General features: G+C 41.1%; 1 protein-coding gene across 1 annotated transcript; it reads right to left on the bottom strand.

The window, feature by feature from the left end:
• Positions 1 to 472: 472 nt before the first annotated feature.
• Positions 473 to 855, bottom strand: LOC123929093 (60S acidic ribosomal protein P1-like). The gene has a single exon (XM_045984337.1). The coding sequence runs from the start codon at positions 842 to 844 to the stop codon at positions 500 to 502; it is 345 nt and encodes a 114-aa protein (XP_045840293.1). The 5' UTR covers positions 845 to 855; the 3' UTR covers positions 473 to 499.
• Between the last annotated feature and the right edge of the window lie 18,965 nt (positions 856 to 19,820).

Raw genomic sequence — 19,820 nt, 5'->3', positions numbered from 1 at the left:
GACAAAAATCCATTTTTATGCACTAAAATAGATGATTCAGTCAAAAGAAAAAAGTTTGTGAGAACTTCAAAGCAACCACAATCCCTGGGACTGAGAATGAGACCCTATGGCCCCATTCTCCCAGTAGGACACACTTACAGAAATCACCATCACTGACAAACATCCAGAGTTTGCCTTCATTTTATCCCTTATTAATGAGAAGTGGAAGAAATGTTTAGAGTCACAGAATTCCACCGCTACGTATGTCATTATTTTATTTTTTTCTCCTCTTAACATTGAGATAATCTACACAAAATTGCTTTACCTGGTACCCAAAATATATTAGTTGTCCAGTAATGTGTTCATTTTAGTCTTTTCATTGTTTTGTTTCATTCATTTTTCCCTTTACACCTTGAAAAGATGCCAATTAAGAAATTCTAATCAATACAGTCAAACAGCCGACCTCATGTTTTTTTTTTTCAAGAGTTCAGCTTCTTATTGAGCAGCTTATACAAGTGGTTTAGTCAAAAAGACCAAAGCCCATGTCATCATCAGACTCCTCAGATTCTTCTTTCTTTGCTTCCACTTTCTCCTCCTCAGCTGGGGCAGCAGTGGTGGAAGGAGCGGGACCTCCTGCTGGTGCAGCACCCGCTGCGGGGGCAGGTCCACCAGCTCCTCCATTGCAGATGAGGCTCCCAATGTTGACGTTGGCCAGGGCCTTTGCAAACAAGCCGGGCCAGGAGGGTTCAACATTCACACCCGCTGCTTTAATGAGGGCATTGATCTCATCCTCCGGGACCGTCACCTCATCGTCGTGCAAGATGAGGGCCAAGTAGATGCAGGCGAGCTCCAAGACCGAGGCCATGGTGCTGGCGAGTGCTGAACGGATGCTGCTGGGCGCGGTGCTAGTCCCAGGATGAAGTGAGGGCCTCACCCCAACATGGCCTTAGCTTCCTCGGAAGAACCGAGCACCTTAGCGGCAGCTGAGGAAAAAAGGAGACCTCATGTTTATTATCTGCAGAACTTTCTAAATCCGTAGAACTAAAACAAAACTTTTTAACGAATCTCATTACTGGCATGTTCTTACTGGTAATTTCACACATGTGACTCATCAAATTTTGCCTCTGTGTATGCTGAGGAATAGGAGATCTTAGATTGTTACTATGCCAATGTACTTAAGCATTATCTCTTCTTGTATTTCAATGTTGTTGTCTACCATGCGGTCTGAGACCTGGCCTTTGAAAGCACGATAGAACTTGCTCTCAATGCAAACACAGTAATTTCACTTCAACACCGGATCACGATATATCTAAACAACAAAATCACATAGTTAACCCAATCTAATTCAGTCACTTACTCATTTCAAGGTTTTATTTTTTCTTAATCGCTTTATATTTTTACTGTCCACATGGAATTTTGCCTTTATGTACCTCCATCTCCAGAGTAGGCATATCAAACATTATGAACACAGTTCACTTACAAAGGCAAAAACTTTCTGATAATTCATCTCATGGATTACAATTAGGTTTTTAACCTAACTGATTTTTCCTCATGGAAAATTTTAACACACAAAATTACATAGTGCATTTGTTTCTTTACTTACTTGTTGTCTCTCTTCTACACTAGAATATCAAGTTTAGGAGGGCAGGGACTATTTCTTTGCTGCTCTATCCTCACTGAATACAGCACGCAGCACATGGCAGATGGACGATAATGATTTGTTGGATGGCTGAGCAGATAAAAAAGCACAGGGAAAGTCTGTCTGTACTTCTTCAACCTTATGGAGGGTCAGAAGTTTACACTATTAGTTGGGACAGGATGGCTCCAATGGAATGGAATTGAGTATTTTGCTTCTCTTAGGTCAGTTAGGCTCTGTGAAAGGACCAGAAGGTTAGGGTGTGGTTAAATCCTCCTGAGGGCTAATATTGTGAAAAACAGAATGCACATGGTTCCCATGAGAACCTGGTAAAGCTTCAAGAGATCAATGTGTGGGGAGTGGGGGGGTCTATGACTGGGTCCCCATGGAGTTTTTGTCTCTTAGACTTGTCCATACTGAGCTTCTAGAAGTTGTCAAAGTTCAGCTTTCCCTACCCCAATACTGCTCCTAGTTTTCTGCCGGTGGATTTTTGCCATAGTAATCTATGATTCTCTGTATTCACCTGTCTTTCCAATTCTAGGGACAGCAGTCTTGCTTGTAAACTCACTTCTCTCAAAGATCTCAGAAGAGCTGTTGACTTTTTAGTTTGTTCACTTTTTTACTTCTTAGAATACAGTGGCGACTTCCCAACTTCTTCTACGGTGGACAAGAAACAGGAAGTCCAAGTATGTGTTCTTCATTCTATTTAAGAAATCTTTGCCAGACAGAAAATCAATTTCTCCTATTCTCTTTTCTAGAAGTTTCATAATTGGGGGTTTATACTTAGGTCTATGACTCAATTTGAGTCTGTTTTTGTGTATGATAGGAGGTAAAATTTGAGATTCATTTTATTACCTGTATGTGCTAGCCTCTATTTTCAGCATAATTTGTTGATCTCTATCCCCACTGAATTGCCAATTGGCTTTATGTATGTGGTTCTATTTTTGGTTTTGTTATTCTGGTCCATTCACTTTTATCTTTTTTTTTTTTCCTTTTAAGATTTAATTTTTAAGTAGTCTCCTTACCCACCCCAGGGCTTGAACTCACAGCCCTGAGATAGTCACATACTCCACCAATTGAGCCAGCCTGGCACCCCTCGTTCAGTTCTGTCTTACCTTTATGCTAATGCTACACTGTCATGATTTTTGACCTGTATAATGAATCTTGAATTTAAGTGGTGTAAATCTCCAAAGTTGTTCCTATTTTTTAAAATCATTTTGGTTATTTTAAGTTCTCTTCATTTCTTCATGTATTTTGAATGTACTTTTCAGTTTCTGTAAGGTGTCTGTTTGGAATTTGATGGAGACTGATTTAATTCATAGATAAATTTGGGGACAATGTACATTTTAACTGATTACTTTGGTCTGTTGGACACTTCTTTGTAAGCTTTGAAGGCAAGGTCTAAAATAGCCTTTACTCTAGGTTAGTTCATTCCTGCTTTTAAAGAAAAAGCATTTTATGTGTCTTTCCTGAACACCCCAGTTATCCTCCCAGGTCTGTGTGATCTCTGAATTATTCAGCACAGAGGTCCTGAGAATTTTCACCTCCTTAGCCTGATGAAGGTTACTCCTTTGTGTGTACAGATTAACATGCACCTACAATTTAAAACGATCCCTCTGCCTACTTCCATCCTTTATAGTATTCTGCCTTGCATGACCAGCTGGCTCAGGCTTCCCCAAAAGTAATTTCTGTTTTCTAAATGCAACAAGACAACACAGTTACCATTGGATTTCTCCTCGCAATGCCATGATCTGGAAAGTGTTTTTAGATAGCAAACGTAGTAACCATGATTTTAACCTCTTTTTTTTTTCCTTGCCTTATGTGTCACACTCCCATGCTGTGTTTTCCAGTTTGTGAAAACAACTCTTTCATTTGGGTTATCAGGTTTTTAATAGCAGAAAGGGATATTTGGTTCCAGTTAGTCTAATCTGGACAAAGCTTGAACTTGTGAATATTTTAAATCAGAATTTTCTTCTCTGCTTTTGCTTATATAATAATACGTATGAACACTGATTTGGATGGAGGCTTTGTAAAATATTGTTATGTGGAACCTTTACTCTTCTGTTTTTTTCCCTTCTTCTTTTACATTTCTCTCCACAGAAACAACTTTTATTGAATCATATGCTTCATGGGACCCCATCGTCATCCTGTTAATGGTGCTATTGCTAGGTACTCTAACGACACCACATCTCGCTAGCTTAGCAGCCTAAATGATTCTTTCTCACTTAGTCATGAGCCAGGCAGACTCTCCGTGGTAAGTCAGGTATCCAAGATCTTTTCATCCATGATGCTGAATTCACAAGCAGAAGAAGAGAACAAAGGGGTGATTATGCACACGGTGTAATGATTAGGCTAAAAGTTCTGTTTTTCATTTCATCATTCAGAACTCACTTACATGGTTGCAATCAACTCATATGGAGTCTAAAAGACACAGTCTTCCATTGTGTTCATAGGAGGCAGTGCTGTGAGTGAATAATGACTCAGTCTTTACCACAAATACTAACTCATGCACAATGTCTCTATTATTTTATTTTATGTTATTTCTCCCTCTCTAGCTCTGATTAGAAGGCCCATTATCATCCATCATCATAGGCAACTACTCTGGTGGATTTCCTTTGCTATGACTTTTACTCGAAACTTTGAATTTTATATAATATGTATGTATATATACATACATATGTCTATGTCTATATCTATATCTATATATTTAAATTGTGTTGTGCCTAAGAATTGTTTATACTTAGTAATATGATTTAAAATGCATTTCTGTTGTCATATGTATCTTTATAGAATATAGAGACTTTAAACTTTTAATTATTTAGCATCATAACTTGAGATCCTAATTTAGTAATTATAAGGCAAGGAAAACATTCAATAAAAAAGGACAAATAAATCAAAACACTAAACAGACATAAAATAAAATAAAAACAAAATTAAAAAAAAAAAACAAAAAGCAAAAATAAGCTTTCAACAGAACTGAGATTCACAGCCATGATAGAGACACAGTGATATAGTTTTCAAAAATCATAAGAAATATATTAAGAACTGTCATTATTGGGGCACCTGGGTGATCAGTCTTTGCGTTTGGCTCCGGTCATGATCCCGGGGTCCTGGGATTGAGCCCCGCATTGGGCTCTTTGCTCCACGGGGAGCCTGCTTCTCCCTCTCTCCCCTCTCTCTCTGCCTGCCTCTCTTTAAAATTTAAAAAAAAAGGGCACCTGGGTGGCTCAATGGGTTAAGCCCATACCTTTGGCTCGGGTCATGATCTCAGGGTCCTGGGATCGAGTCCCGCATTGGGCTCTCTGCTCGGCAGGGAGCCTGCTTCCTCCTCTCTCTCTCTCTTCCTGACTCTCTGCCTACTTGTGATCTCTCTGTGTCAAATAAATAAATAAAAATCTTTTAAAAATTTTTTAATTAAAAAAAATAAGAACTGTCATTATTATTTGTAATCTCAAGAACTCCAAATTCTGCTTATTTCTTCCATTTGTATCTTCCTTTCCCCAAATTATTTTATAGGCATCTGTCTCATCTATTGATCAGAGATCACCACTCTATGTCAGAAATATCCTAATAGAATCTGTATTCCTAATATTTCTAATAATGTTTTCTAAAAATAAAACCAAAAACAAGGTACTCACTAACATCATTTGAGAATCATAAATTTATGACATTTCTCTGTTCACATATGTGCACATACATGTATACTATATACTCATATTCTTAGAAAAACAAGAATATAAAATGCATATACTAATTGAGAAACAAGCCATGAAGATAGTTTAGAAATAAGGAATTGTTCAAATCAATTAAAATTGTAGAGTTTTTCATAAATTTCTATTGCCGTATTAGCAAATTGGAGGTTTTTTGAATGGCTAATTATCTCCTTAGAAAGTATATATCTCTTCTAGCCTCCAAAGGTGACAGACAGGACCAAACCAGGGAATATTAGTAGTTGGATGGTATCAATGAGTTCTGAGTTCCAAGGTTGGAAAGTAAACTAGAGAGCTCCAAATGTGGAATTCCTGAAAAGTCAGAGAAACAAGTTAAACAAGAGAGCAACTGGCAAGGGGTGGAATGCCTTAAAATGTGTCCATTTCATAAATGATGTCTTTAAATATGCAGGTTTTCTAGCGCTGAAAAATTTTCCCTTTTATGCCTAGTATTTTAAAAATTTGTAATCATTGCAAATATTGAACTTCAAAAATGTTGTTATGGGGCCTGTGGGTGGCTTGGTAGGTTAAGCATCTATCTGCCTTTGGCTCAGGTCATGATTTGGGAGTCTTGGGATGGAACCGCATGTAGGGCTCCCTGCTCAAGGAGTCTGCTTCTCCTTCTCCTCTGCCCCTCTCCCTGCTTGTGCTTTTTTTTTTTCTCTCTCTCTCTCAAATAAAATATTTTTACTAAATGGATTTTTTTCCATTTTATTTATTTTTCAACGTAACAGTATTCATTCTTTTTGCACAACACCCAGTGCTCCATGCAAAACGTGCCCTCCCCATTACCCACCACCTGTTCCCCCAACCTCCCACCCCTGACCCTTCAAAACCCTCAGGTTGTTTTTCAGAGTCCATAGTCTCTTATGGTTCGAATACCATTCCAAATTTTTTTTTTAATAAACATATAATGTATTTTTATCCCCAGGGGTACAGGTCTGTGAATCGCCAGGTTTACACACTTCACAGCACTCACGATAGCACCTACCCTCCCAATGTCCATAGCCCCCTCCCCCTCTCCCAATCCCACCTCCCCCCAGCAACCCCCAGTTTGTTTTGTGAGATTAAGAGTCATTTATGGTTTGTCTCCCTCCCAATCCCATCTTGTTTCATTTATTCTTCTCCTATCCCCCAACCCCCCATGTTGCTTCTCCATGTCCTCATATCAGGGAGATCATATGATAGTTGTCTTTCTCCAATTGACTTATTTCACTAAGCATGATACGCTCTAGTTCCATCCACGTCATCGCAAATGGCATGATTTCATTTCTTTTGATGGCTGCATAGTATTCCATTGTGTATATATACCACATCTTCTTTATCCATTCATCTGTTGATGGACATCTAGGTTCTTTCCATAGTTTGGCTATTGTGAACATTGCTGCTATAAACATTCGGGTGCACGTGCCCCTTCGGATCACTATGTTTGTATCTTTAGGGTAAATACCCAGCAGTGCAATTGCTGGGTCATAGGGTAGTTCTATTTTCAACATTTTGAGGAACCTCCATGCTGTTTTCCAGAGTGGTTGCACCAGCTTGCATTCCCACCAACAGTGGAGGAGGGTTCCCCTTTCTCCACATCCTCTCCAGCATCTATCATTTCCTGACTTGTTAATTTTAGCCATTCTGACTGGTGTGAGGTGATATCTCATTGTGGTTTTGATTTGTATTTCCCTGATGCCGACTGACGTGGAGCACTTTTTCATGTGTCTGTTGGCCATCTGGATGTCTTCTTTGCAGAAATGTCTGTTCATGTCCTCTGCCCATTTCTTGATTGGATTGTTTAGGTGTTGAGTTTGCTAAGTTCCTTATAGCTTTTGGATACTAGCCCTTTATCTGATATGTCGTTTGCAAATATCTTCTCCCATTCTGTCAGTTGTCTTTTGGTTTTGTTAACTGTTTCCTTTGCTGTGCAAAAGCTTTTGATCTTGATGAAATCCCAATAGCTCATTTTTGCCCTTGCTTCCCTTGCCTTTGCCGTTGTTCCTAGGAAGATGTTGCTACGGCTGAGGTCGAAGAGGTTGCTGCCTGCATTCTCCTCAAGGATTTTGATGGATTCCTTTCTCACACTGAGGTCCTTCATCCATTTGGAGTCTATTTTCGTGTGTGGTGTAAGGAAGTGGTCCAATTTCATTTTTCTGCATGTGGCTGTCCAATTTTCCCAGCACCATTTATTGAAGAGGCTGTCTTTTTTCCATTGGACATTCTTTCCTGCTTTGTCGAAGATTAGTTGACCATAGAGTTGAGGGTCGATTTCTGGGCTCTCTATTCTGTTCCACTGATCTATGTGTCTGTTTTTCTGCCAGTACCATGCTGTCTTGATGATGACAGCTTTGTAATAGAGCTTGAAGTCCGGAATTGTGATGCCACCAACTTTGGCTTTGTTCTTCAATATTCCTTTGGCTATTCGAGGTCTTTTCTGGTTCCATATAAATTTGAGGATTATTTGTTCCATTTCTTTGAAAAAAATGGATGGTATTTTGATAGGGATTGCATTAAATGTGTAGATTGCTTTAGGTAGCATAGACATTTTCACAATATTTATTCTTCCAATCCAGGAGCATGGAACATTTTTCCATTTTTTTGTGTCTTCCTCAATTTCTTTCATGAGTACTTTATAATTTTCTGTGTATAGATTCTTAATCTCTTTGGTTAGGTTTATTCCTAGGTATCTTATAGTTTTGGGTACAATTGTAAATGGGATTGACTCCTTAATTTCTCTTTCTTCAGTCTTGTTGGTGTACAGAAATGCAACTGATTTCTGTGCATTGATTTTATATCCTGACACTTTACTGAATTCCTGGACAAGTTCTAGCAGTTTTGGAGTGGAGTCTTTTGGGTTTTCCACATATAGTATCATATCATCTGCGAAGAGTGATAGTTTGACTTCTTCTTTACCGATTTGGATGCCTTTAATTTCTTTTTGTTGTCTGATTGCTGAGGCTAGGACTTCTAGTACTATGTTGAATAGCAGTGGTGATAATGGACATCCCTGCCGTGTTCCTGACCTTCACGGAAAAGCTTTCAGTTTTTCTCCATTGAGAATGATATTTGCGATGGGTTTTTCATGGATGGCTTTGATAATATTGAGGTATGTGCCCTCTATCCCCACACTTTGAAGAGTTTTGATCAGGAAGGGATGCTGTACTTTGTCAAATGCTTTTTCAGCATCTATGGAGAGTATCATATGGTTCTTGTTCTTTCTTTTATTAAGGTGTTCTATCACATTGATTGATTTGCGGATGTTGAACCAACTCTGCAGCCCTGGAATAAATCCCACTTGATCGTGGTGAATAATCCTTTTAATGTACTGTTGAATCCTATTGGCTAGTATTTTGGCGAGAATTTTTGCGTCTGTGTTCATCAAGGATATTGGTCTGTAGTTCTCTTTTTTGGTGGGATCCTTGTCTGGTTTTGGGATCAAGGTGATGCTGGCCTCATAAAATGAGTTTGGAAGTTTTCCTTCCGTTTCTATTTTTTGGAACAGTTTCAGGAGAATAGGAATGAGTTCTTCTTTAAATGTTTGGTAGAATTTCCCTGGGAAGCCGTCTGGCCCTGGGCTTTTGTTTGTTTGGAGATTTTTGATGACTGTTTCAATCTCCTTACTGGTTATGGGCCTGTTCAGGTTTTCTATTTCTTCCTGGTTCAGTTGTGGTAGTTTATATGTCTCTAGGAATGCATCCATTTCTTCCAGATTGTCCAATTTGGTGGCGTAGAGTTGCTCATAGTATGTTCTTAGAATTGTCTGTATTTCTTTGGTGTTAGTTGTGATCTCTCCTCTTTCATTCATGATTTTATTTATTTGGGTCCTTTCTCTTTTCTTTTTGATGAGTCTGGCCAGGGATTTATCAGTCTTATTGATTCTTTCAAAGAAACAGCTCCTAGTTTCATTGATTTTTTCTATTTTTTTTTTTGGGGGGTTTCTATTTCATTGATTTCTGCTCTGATCTTTATGATTTCTCTTCTCCTGCTGGGTTTAGGGTTTCTTTCTTGTTTTTTCTCCAGCTCCTTTACGTGTAGGGTTAGGTTGTGTACTTGAGACCTTTCTTGTTTCTTGAGAAAGGCTTGTACCGCTATATATTTTCCTCTCAGGACTGCCTTTGCTGTGTCCCACAGATTTTGAACTGTTGTGTTTTCATTATCATTTGTTTCCATGATTTTTTTTTCAATTCTTCTTTAATTTCCTGGTTAACCCATTCATTCTTTAGAAGGATGCTGTTTAGTCTCCATGTATTTGGGTTCTTTCCAGCTTTCCTCTTGTGATTGAGTTCTAGCTTCAGAGCATTGTGGTCTGAAAATATGCAGGGAATAATCCCAATCTTTTGATACCGGTTGAGACCTGATTTGTGACCCAGGATGTGATCTATTCTGGAGAAGGTTCCATGTGCACTAGAGAAGAATGTGTATTCTGTTGCTTTGGGATGAAATGTTCTGAATATATCTGTGATGTCCATCTGGTCCAGTGTGTCATTTAAGGCCTTTATTTCCTTGTTGATCTTTGGCTTGGATGATCTGTCCATTTCAGTGAGGGGAGTGTTCAAGTCCCCTACTATTATTGTATTATTATTGATGTGTTTCTTTGATTTTGTTCTTAATTGGTTGATATAGTTGGCTGCTCCCACGTTAGGGGCATAGATATTTAAAATTGTTAGATCTTCTTGTTGGACAGACCCTTTGAGTAGGATATAGTGTCCTTCCTCATCTCTTATTATAGTCTTTGGCTTAAAATCTAATTGATCTGATATAAGGATTGCCACCCCCAGCTTTCTTCTGATGCCCATTAGCGTGGTAAATTGTTTTCCACCCCCTCATTTTAAATCTGGAGGTGTCTTCGCGTCTAAAATGAGTTTCTTGTAGGCAACATACTGATGGGTTTTGTTTTTTTATCCATTCTGATAACCTGTGTCTTTTGATTGGGGCATTTAGCCCATTAACATTCAGGGTAACTATTGAGAGATATGAATTTAGTGCCATTATTAGCCTGTAAGGTGACTGTTACTGTATATTGTCTCTGTACCTTTCTGATCTACTACTTTTAGGCTCTCTCTTTGCTTAGAGGACCCCTTTCAATATTTCCTGTAGAGCTGGTTTGGTGTTTGCAAATTCTTTCAGTTTTTGTTTGTCCTGGAAGCTTTTTATCTCTCCTTCTATTTTCAATGATAGCCTAGCTGGATAGAGTATTCTTGGCTGCATGTTTTTCTCGTTGAGTGCTCTGAATATATCATGCCAGCTCTTTCTGGCCTGCCAGGTCTCTGTGGATAAGTCTGCTGCCAATCTAATATTTTTACCATTGTATGTTACAGACTTCTTTTCTCGTGCTGCTCTCAGGATTTTCTCTTTGTCACTAAGACTTGTAAATTTTACTATTAGGTGACAGGGTGTGGACCTATTCTTGTTGACTTTGAGGGGGGTTCTCTGCATCTCCTGGATTTTGATGCTTGTTCCCTTTGCCATATTAGGGAAATTCTCTCCAATGATTCTCTCCAATAGACCTTCTGCTCCCCTCTCTGTTTCTTCTTCTTCTGGAATCCCAATTATTCTAATGTTGTTTCGTCTTATGGTGTCACTTATCTCTCGAATTCTCCCCTCATGGTCCAATAGCTGTTTGTCCCTCTTTTGCTCGGCTTCCTTATTCTCTGTCATTTGGCCTTCTATATCACTAATTCTTTCTTCTGCCTCATTGATCCTAGCATTGAGAGCCTCCATTTTTGATTGCACCTCATTAATAGCTTTTTTGATTTCAACTTGGTTAGATTTTAGTTCTTTAATTTCTCCAGAAAGGGCTTTAATATCTCCAGAGAGGGTTTCTCTAATATCTTCCATGCCTTTTTCGAGCCCGGCTAGAATGTTCAGAATCGTCATTCTGAACTCTTGATCTGACATATTACCAATGTCTGTGTTGATTAGGTCCCTAGCCTTCGGTACTGTCTCTTGTTCTTTTGTTTGTGGTGATTTTTCCGCCTTGTCATTTTGTCCAGATAAGAGGATATGAAGGAGCAAATAAACTACTAAAAGGGTGGCAAAGACCCCAGAAAAATGTGCTGTAACCAAATCAGAAGAGACCCCTAATTGTGGGGGGGGGGGGCAGAAAGGGGATAAAAACAGGTTCTGAAAAAAAAAAAGGAATAAAAAAGAAAAAAATTTAAAAAATAAAAAATATAAAAAAGAAAGAAAAATATATATATTTAGATGAACTAGTCAAAAAACGTTAAAAAAGAAAAGGGTAAAAGTTTTAAAAAATTTAGCAGAAGAAGAAAGAAGAAAAAAGAAAAAAAACTTGAAAAAAGAAAAAAAAAATTGAAGTAGCCGCAAGACTAAAGAATCATGGGGAGAAAGCCATGAGTTCCGTGCTTTGCTTTCTCCTCCTCTGGAATTGCTCTGCTGTCTTAGGAATTGAACCTGCTTTCTCCTTGATAGATGAACTTCGTCCTGGCTGGATATTTTGTTATCTTCTGGGGGAGGGGTCTGTTGTAGTGACTCTCAAGTGTCTTTGCCCGAGGCGGGATTGCACCGCCCTTTTTATCTCTCCTTCTATTTTCAATGATAGCCTAGCTGGATAGAGTATTCTTGGCTGCATGTTTTTCTCGTTTAGTGCTCTGAATATATCATGCCAACTCTTTCTGGCCTGCCAGGTCTAAGTAATTAATCGAACTTAGTAATCGGCTGGACTAAGTAATCGGCTCGGGTTCGCTTTTGGGAGCTTCTGTTCCCTGAACGCTTTCTGTAGAGTTCCGGAGGACGGGAATGAAAATGGCAGCCTCCCAGTCTCCGGCCCGGAGGAGCCGAGAGCCTGGGGCCCCACTCCTCAGTGCGCCCCCAGAAGACAGCACCCAATCACTCCCGTATCCCCAGCCTCTAGCCACGCTCCGAGCTCACCCAGCCCGCGACCAGTTCAAGGTAACCCCGAGCTGAGAGTTCAGTCCTCGGCTCTGTCTCTGCAGCCGGCTTCTCCGTTCCAATACCTGCGAGCTCTCCGACACTCTGACACCCCCGATCCTTCTGTGACCCTGCGGGGCCTGGGGCCACGCTGACCCCGCGTGGGCTTCACCCTGGTTTAGCCTCTGGAGCAATGTCCCTCAGTGGAACAGACTTCTAAAAGTCCTGATTTTGTGCTCCGTTGCTCTGCCGCTTGCCGGGAGCCAGCCCCTCGCCCCGCAGTCTATCTTCCCGTCCTTTTAGATTCACTACTCTGCCAGTCCTACCTTTCAGAAAGTGGTTGATTTTCTGTTTCTAGAGTTGCTGTTCTTCTTCTCTTCGCTCTCCCGTTGGATTTGTCGGTGTTTGTAATGTTTAGATAAGCTATCGAGCTGATCTCCTGCTACCTGATGTAGTCTCAGGCTGCTACTTCTCCCTCAAATAAAATATTTTTAAAACGTTATTACATCTATCAAGATACATTTTTTAAGTGCAGTGACACATTGCCTGATATTGGAATGCTAAACCATCCTTGAATACTTGGGTAAGATCTTTCTTTCATGTCATGTGTTACTGTCATGTATTTTACAGGGTAACTGTACTATTGAATTTATATTATGTTCCTGACCTTTTCCTTTATGATGAGTTTTTTGATTACCTTTATACTGTTGGACTGATTTCATTGCATGGGCTATCTCAAATCCGTTTCTGTTTTGCTGCTATGTTTTGAGAGTTCTTTACACATTCTGGTTACTAACACTTGGTCAGATACGTGGTTTGCAAATATTTTCTCAGTCTTGGTTTCAGGCTCTCAGAGTCCCTTTCACAGAGCCTGGATTCTTAAGTTTGGTGAATTCCAGCTGATCCGTTCCTTTACATGAATCACACTTGGAGTGTCAAGTCTAAACTCTCTTTGCTTAGCCCCACAGTCCACATATTTTTATTAGAATTTTTCCTTTAAAGTTGTATAATTTTACCTTTTACCTTTAAGTATGTGACCCATCCGGAGTTCCCGTTTGTACAAGTTGTGGGTAGGATGAGTGGTTTTAAACAGAGACGCTGGATGTAGACTTCGAGTTATATTAGAAAGCTGTAGGAACCAAAACAGTCTGGTCCTGGCACAAAAACAGACACATAGACCAATAGAACAGAAGAGAAAACCCAGAAATACACCTACAACTACGTGTTCTGTCAATCTTTGACAGAGGAGAAAAGAATGTCCAAGAGGAAAAAGACAGTCTCTTCAACAAATGGTGTTGGGAAAACTTTACTGCTACACACAAAACAATGAAACTGGACCATTTCCATACACCATACACAAAAGTAAACTCAAAATGGATTAAAGACCAAAATGTGAGACCTGAGACCATAAATATCCTGTAAGAGAGCACAGGCAGTAACTTCTTTGACATCAGCCATAGGAACTTCTTTCTAGATATGTCTCCTGAAGCAGGAGAAACAAAAACAAAAATGGAGTATTGGGACATCATCGAAATCTTCTGCATGGGGAAGGAATCAACAAAACTAAAAGGCAACCTACTGAATGGGATAAGATATTTGTAAACAACAAATCCGATAAAGGGTTAGCATTCAAACTCTATAAAGAACTGGTACAAGTCAACAGCCCCCAAAAAACAAATAATCCAATTAAAAAATGGGCAGAAGACTCGAACAGACGTTTTGCCAGAGAAGACATCCAGATGGACAGCAGACACATGAAAAGATGCTCACCATCACTCATTATCAAGGAAATACAAAGCAAAACAACGAGATACCACGTCACATGCATCAGAATGGCTGAAACCAGCAAGACAAGAAACAAGTGTTGGTGAGGATGGGGAGAAAGGGGAGTCCTCCTGCACTGTTGGAGGAAATGCAAATTGGTGCAGCCACTCTGAAAAACAATATGCAGTTTCCTCAAAAATTTAAAAATAGTTACCCTCTGATCTAGGAATCACACTACTTGCGTATTTACCCAAACAATAGAAAAACACTAATTTGAATGCGACCCACTCACCCCTGTGATGACTGCAGTATTCTTTAAAATTTACAGTGCCAAACGGTGAATGCAACCCAAGTGTCCATCGAGAGAGGAATGGATCAGAAGATGGGACATATATATATACAACGGAATATTATTCAGCCACAAAAATGAAATCTTGCCATTCACAATGGCATGGCTACAACTAGAGAATATAATGCTAAGTGAAATAAGTCAGAGAAAGACAAATACCATATGATTTACTCATGTAGAATTTAGGAAACAGAACAAATGAGCAAAGCGGGGGAGAGAGAGAGGCAAACCAAGAAACAGTCTTAGCTATAGAGAACAAATTGATGGTGAGCAGAGCAGGAGTTGGTGGGGGGGATGGTTGAAATAGGTGACGGGGAGCAAGAAGGACACGTGTCCTGATGAGCACTGGGTGATGTAAGGAATTACTGAATCACGTATTTTATACCTGGAACTTAACTATACTGGAATTAAAATAAAGTATAAAAAATAAAAATAAACGATACTGCATAAAGCTCCCTAGATCTTTCCGCCATATGAGATTATAAGGGAAGTCTGCGACTCAGAAGAGGGCCCTCATCCAACCATGTCAGTGCCCTGACCTTGGACTTCTAGCCTCCAGAAATGGGAGAAATGAATTTCTGTTGTTTTAAAGTCACCCAGTCTCTAGTCACTTGTCACAGCTGACTGAGTTGGACTGCTCATAAAACAGAACACACACAGTACTGCATTGTATGGACACACCAGAGATTCATCTGGCTCCTCTGAATGACTATTATTTTTCCCCAACTTTTTGTTCCTGAAACAAGGAATGCTGAAATCAATATTCTTAGAACATCCATATATACCTGAATGCTCCCCACACCTATTTACTGTCTGCTGACTTTCCTTGTGGTTTATGCAAAGGTAAACTGTATTTACTCAGGTGGTCAAGTTGATCGATTATATTTCCTTTATGGATTCTGGACTTACTTTTATGCTTCCTAAGACCTTGTCCACTCCAACGTCATACACTGAAATTGATCCATCCACGTTTTTGACCAGAACTTTCATGGTTTCAGTTTCACAGGCAGGCCCACTGGACCCCCATGGAATCTTCTCTGTCCACCCTGGAGATGGAGGAGCACCGCTGTTGCTCTGGGAAGCTGGGGTAGGGCATGGGGGTTTCTGGCGTCTCTGGGAAACTTTGATGTTTTCCTCTGGCACAGGAGTCGCCAAGAGTCGGCCGCCTTCTCCTTGGCAGTCCCGGGCAGGCAAAGGCGGTTTCAGGACACCTCTGGGATAAAAACGTCAAAGCCCTTCTTCTGCGTTTGGAGTCACAGGGTGCCAGGCCTGCCGATCCCGCTGGCCCTGTACTCCGAGCCAGGCTATCCCGGTCCACAACCGGCGCCCTATGCCCTCCTCGCGCTGGGAAGTGGGATCCCAGCCAGACCGGATTCGATCCAACCTGCAGCAGCCGCCTGCGCACCCCGCGGGCTTGCGTCCCTGGTGCACAGCCCACACTTTTGGCCTGTTGTCTGGCGCCACCTGGCGTAGCTGTCATAGTGTGCCTCCAGAGCAAGGGATGGGATTTGGCTGCAGTCTGCGAAGCAGCGTTCCGGAAGGCCCACGGTGCTCCCAGAATCTCCTCGCAGGGCCGGGTGTCTGCAGGTCTCCAATCCGCCGAGGGCTGTACCAGTAGGTTTGCTGGGGAAGAGGTGGGCCTCGCACTTCCCTCGCAGAGGGTCATCCAGCACACGCCAATGCCCGACCGCCGGCGGGAACCGACTGGAGGGCCGAGAGGTTACAGGATAGGGCCTTCGGGACCCAGAGATGGGGACCCCGCAGTGCGGAAAGGGCGCCACGGGTTCTCCGTGGTTCCCTGTGAATCGCTACCGTGGCCCATACCCACCACGGCCAACTCCCATTTCCTTCCCCACCTTGCCAGGTCTCAACAGGGGCAGGGACAGGTTTGGGGAGCAGTGGGAGCCACCGAGAAAGGCGATAGGACGTGGCAACTCGCAGGGTCCCCTTCTCAGGGACACATGAGCAAGGGGACGGCGGGCCAAGTGTTGGGGCACCCGCTGAGCCTGAGAAAAGAGCAGGTTGGCGGTCCTGACGCCTTCTGGGGTCCAGGTTGACCAGCAGGACCTCAGGATTGCTTTTGGGTCAATTTGAAGTTTCAGATATGAGACCCCCCCCTCCCCCCCGTTGATTGGAAAATCGGACTTAAAAACTGGCACCAAGATACCGTGGGAATAAACGGACTTGGTCGCTGGCGCCAAAATGAGGGCTGAAACACCTTTGTGTCACGGAGGGTAGACCAGGTGGACAGACTGGAACCCCAAATGAACAGGTTAATCTGTGGTGTTTGTCAGATAGAATAGGAATAGGTGTCCTGAGGTTTACAGCAATGATACTTTTTATAGAAACATAAAGTGTTATAAGGACACCGGTGCTAAATTTTTTTACATATATATGAATTATAATATAAATTTAACTATAAATTTGAGCTACTATAAATAGTAAATAATTCTGGTTTTGTCATTGCTTTAACCATTATTGTAATAATATGGATAATTTTATTATTTATTTTTTCTTTTTAAATTTAATTTCAATTATTTAACATATACTGTATTATTAATTTCAGATGTAAAGTTCAGTGATTCATCCATCTTATATAATACCCAGTGTTCATTGCATACATTCCTCCTTAGTGCCCATCACCCAGTTACCCTATCCTACCCCCTCGCCTCCAGCAACTCTGTTTGCTTCCTCCGATTAAGTCTCTTAAGGGTTGTCTCCCTCTGATTTCATCTTGTTTCCTTCTCTTCCCCTATGCTCCTCTGTTTTGTTTCTTAAATTCCACATATCAGAGAGATCATATGGTAATTGTCTTTCACTGATTGACTTATTTTGCTTAGCAAAATCCCTCTAGTTCCATCCACATCATTGCAAATGGCAAGCTTTCATTTTTTAAAATATCTGAGCAATAGTCCATTGTGTGTGTGTGTGTGTGTGTGTGTGTGTGTGTATCCCACATCTTCTTTATCCATTCAACTGTCATTGGACATCTGGTCTCTTTCCATAGTTTGGCTATTGTGGACATCGCTGCTATAAACATAAACATTGGGGTTCAGGTGGCCCTTTGGATCACTACATTTGTATCTTTGGGGTAAATACCCAGGAGTGCAATTGCTGGGTGGTAGGGTAACTGTATTTTCAACTTTTTGAGGAACCTCCATATGGTTTTCCAGAGCGGCTGCTCCAGCTTGCATTCCCGCCGACAGTGGAGGAGGACTCCCCTTTCTCCCCATCCTCTCCGACATCTGTCCTTTCCTGACTGGCTCATTGTAGCCCTTCTTACTGGTGTGAGGTGGTCATCTCATTGTGATTTTGATTTGTATTTCCCTGATCCTGAGTTTGACATGTTCTTTATAAATTTTGGATAGTAGCCCTTTATCTGATTTTTCATTTGCACATATCTTCTCCCATTCTGTCCCAGCGGTTTCCTTTGTTGTGCAAAAGCTTTTTTATCTGGATGAATTCCCAGTGGTTCAGGTTTGCCTTTCCTTCCCTGCCATTGGAGACGTGTCTAGCAAGAAGTTGCTGCAGCCGAGGTCACCGAGGTTGCTGCCTGTGTTCTGCTCCAGGATTTGGATGGATTCCTGTCTCCCATTTAGGGCTTTCATCCATTTTGAGTCATTTTTGTGTCTGCTGAAAGGAAATGGTCCAGTTTCATTCTTCTGCATGTGGCTGTTCAATTTTTCTAACACCATTTGTTGGAGAGACTATCTTTCTTTCCATTGGATAATCTTTCCTGCTTCATTGAAGATTAGTTGACCTATTTATTATTATTACTTTTTAATATTTTATTTATGTGTTAGAGAGAGAGAACATGAGTGGTGGGAGGGAGAAGCAGACTTCCCGCTGAGCAGGGAGCCCAACTCGGGGCACAATCCCAGGACCCTGGGATCATGACCTGAGCAGAAGGCTGATGCTTAACAGACCAGGCCACCCAATGCCCCGCTGTTATATTTTTTGAATAGTTTCTCTATCCACAAAGGGTGTCCAATGGACTGAGGAAAGGATGGAAGGATGGGTTTTTGTCCACGGATATTTCTGAATCGTACTCATGAGACCGGCAGCACTCACACTGGCTGAGAAGAGTCCAGGCAGGGTGCCCCTGGTGAAATTTTCAGCTCCACTCTGGAGCCAAGAACCGGCCCAGCGTGGGCCTGGAGGTGCCTGGGAGAGCCCATCCTTCATCTGACAGATATCCCTGGCCCAGAGTCCCGTGGACAAATTTTCCAAGGCTCTGTCTGTGGCTGAGGTTGTATCTTTATGGCTGGTGCAGGCTGGCGAGCTCATCAAGACACATGAGCAGTTAATGGATGAATATACAGATGATTCTGGCTTTGTTATCTTGTGAAATCCATGTCAGTTTGCATTTAGCTGATATAAACTATACTCCTTTGGCTGGTTTTAAAATTTTGTATCTATTACCTGAAAATTCCTTTTCTTTTTTTCAAACACTTAAGACTTTTAGGAAAATATACTTATGTTATGGTGTATCTTGATTTTGTACAGTAATCTTCCATTAAAAATGCTTGAAAATGATAGAATAGTAATTAGTGATGCCTGCACTGTGCCTAAATTTCATCTAATTCCTCTCCAAAACTAAAACAATGTCTTTGCTCTTAAGAGTGGAATGAGGCTTCAGATGTCATCAAAGAAACATACATGTTGTTTTTAAGTTTTTTAGGTTAATTTTACTATGGCAGGTTACTCCTTTCTGTTAAAGAGATTAACTGAAGTTTTTGGTACTTATTTTTTTCCCAACGTATAAGTCCAGTATACAACAAACAAACACCACACACACACACACACACACACACACACACACACACACACACACCACACACACACACTAAAATAAAATCCCCAGATCTTGGAACTGATAGAGATCTTGGAGAAAGTACCAGGGACCCAACACTCCGCACACAGACCCAGGCTGAGTTCTTCACAAGGGATTGAGTTCCCTGAGCTAAGAATTCCATCCACTTTCACACGGAATATAGAGGAGACAGAACAGGAGGAGGAGGCAGGCTTTGAGGAAGAACAGAGAATCCAATGGTAAACAGAGAATCCATTCTCTCTCAGTTGTCTGTGCGTGATGTGAATGCCAATGATCGTTCTCCTGATTTACAGAATATTCACTTGTCTAGAAAGGAGAGTCTGAGATAACTCAAGGAATACTGGAGCTATTATAGACTTGATGCCAAAATAAAATAGCAATGAGAAAAGAACTCGATAGGTTCAAGGCCTTTGGGAAATGATTGTGTTCATCAGATTTCATCTTCTCACAGCCTGACACCTGTCTTTTCCTTCTAATGAATTCATCAGCTGAGAGAAGCTGTCTTGCAGGACATGCAAGTCACCCAGCAAGTAAGGATGAGGATCTAGCGTTTTCCACATGCAAGTGGTTCAGATTCGAAGTAGCTTTTGGTCTCTTGTACTGAGTGAGCAGATGGCTTGTCTTCATGACGTGCAAATAGTAAAAAGGATACAGTGGGTGCTGAAGAGC

Source organism: Meles meles, chromosome 18 (assembly GCF_922984935.1).
Source record: "Meles meles chromosome 18, mMelMel3.1 paternal haplotype, whole genome shotgun sequence".
Taxonomy (NCBI): domain Eukaryota; kingdom Metazoa; phylum Chordata; class Mammalia; order Carnivora; family Mustelidae; genus Meles; species Meles meles.
Note: the sequence above shows the minus strand (reverse complement) of the source record. Positions and strands in the feature narration are given on the sequence as shown.

What these genes read in the sequence shown, in the direction of transcription:
- LOC123929093 (XM_045984337.1), bottom strand. Translation starts at nt 844, where the DNA reads ATGGCCTCGGTCTTGGAGCTCGCCTGCATCTACTTGGCCCTCATCTTG.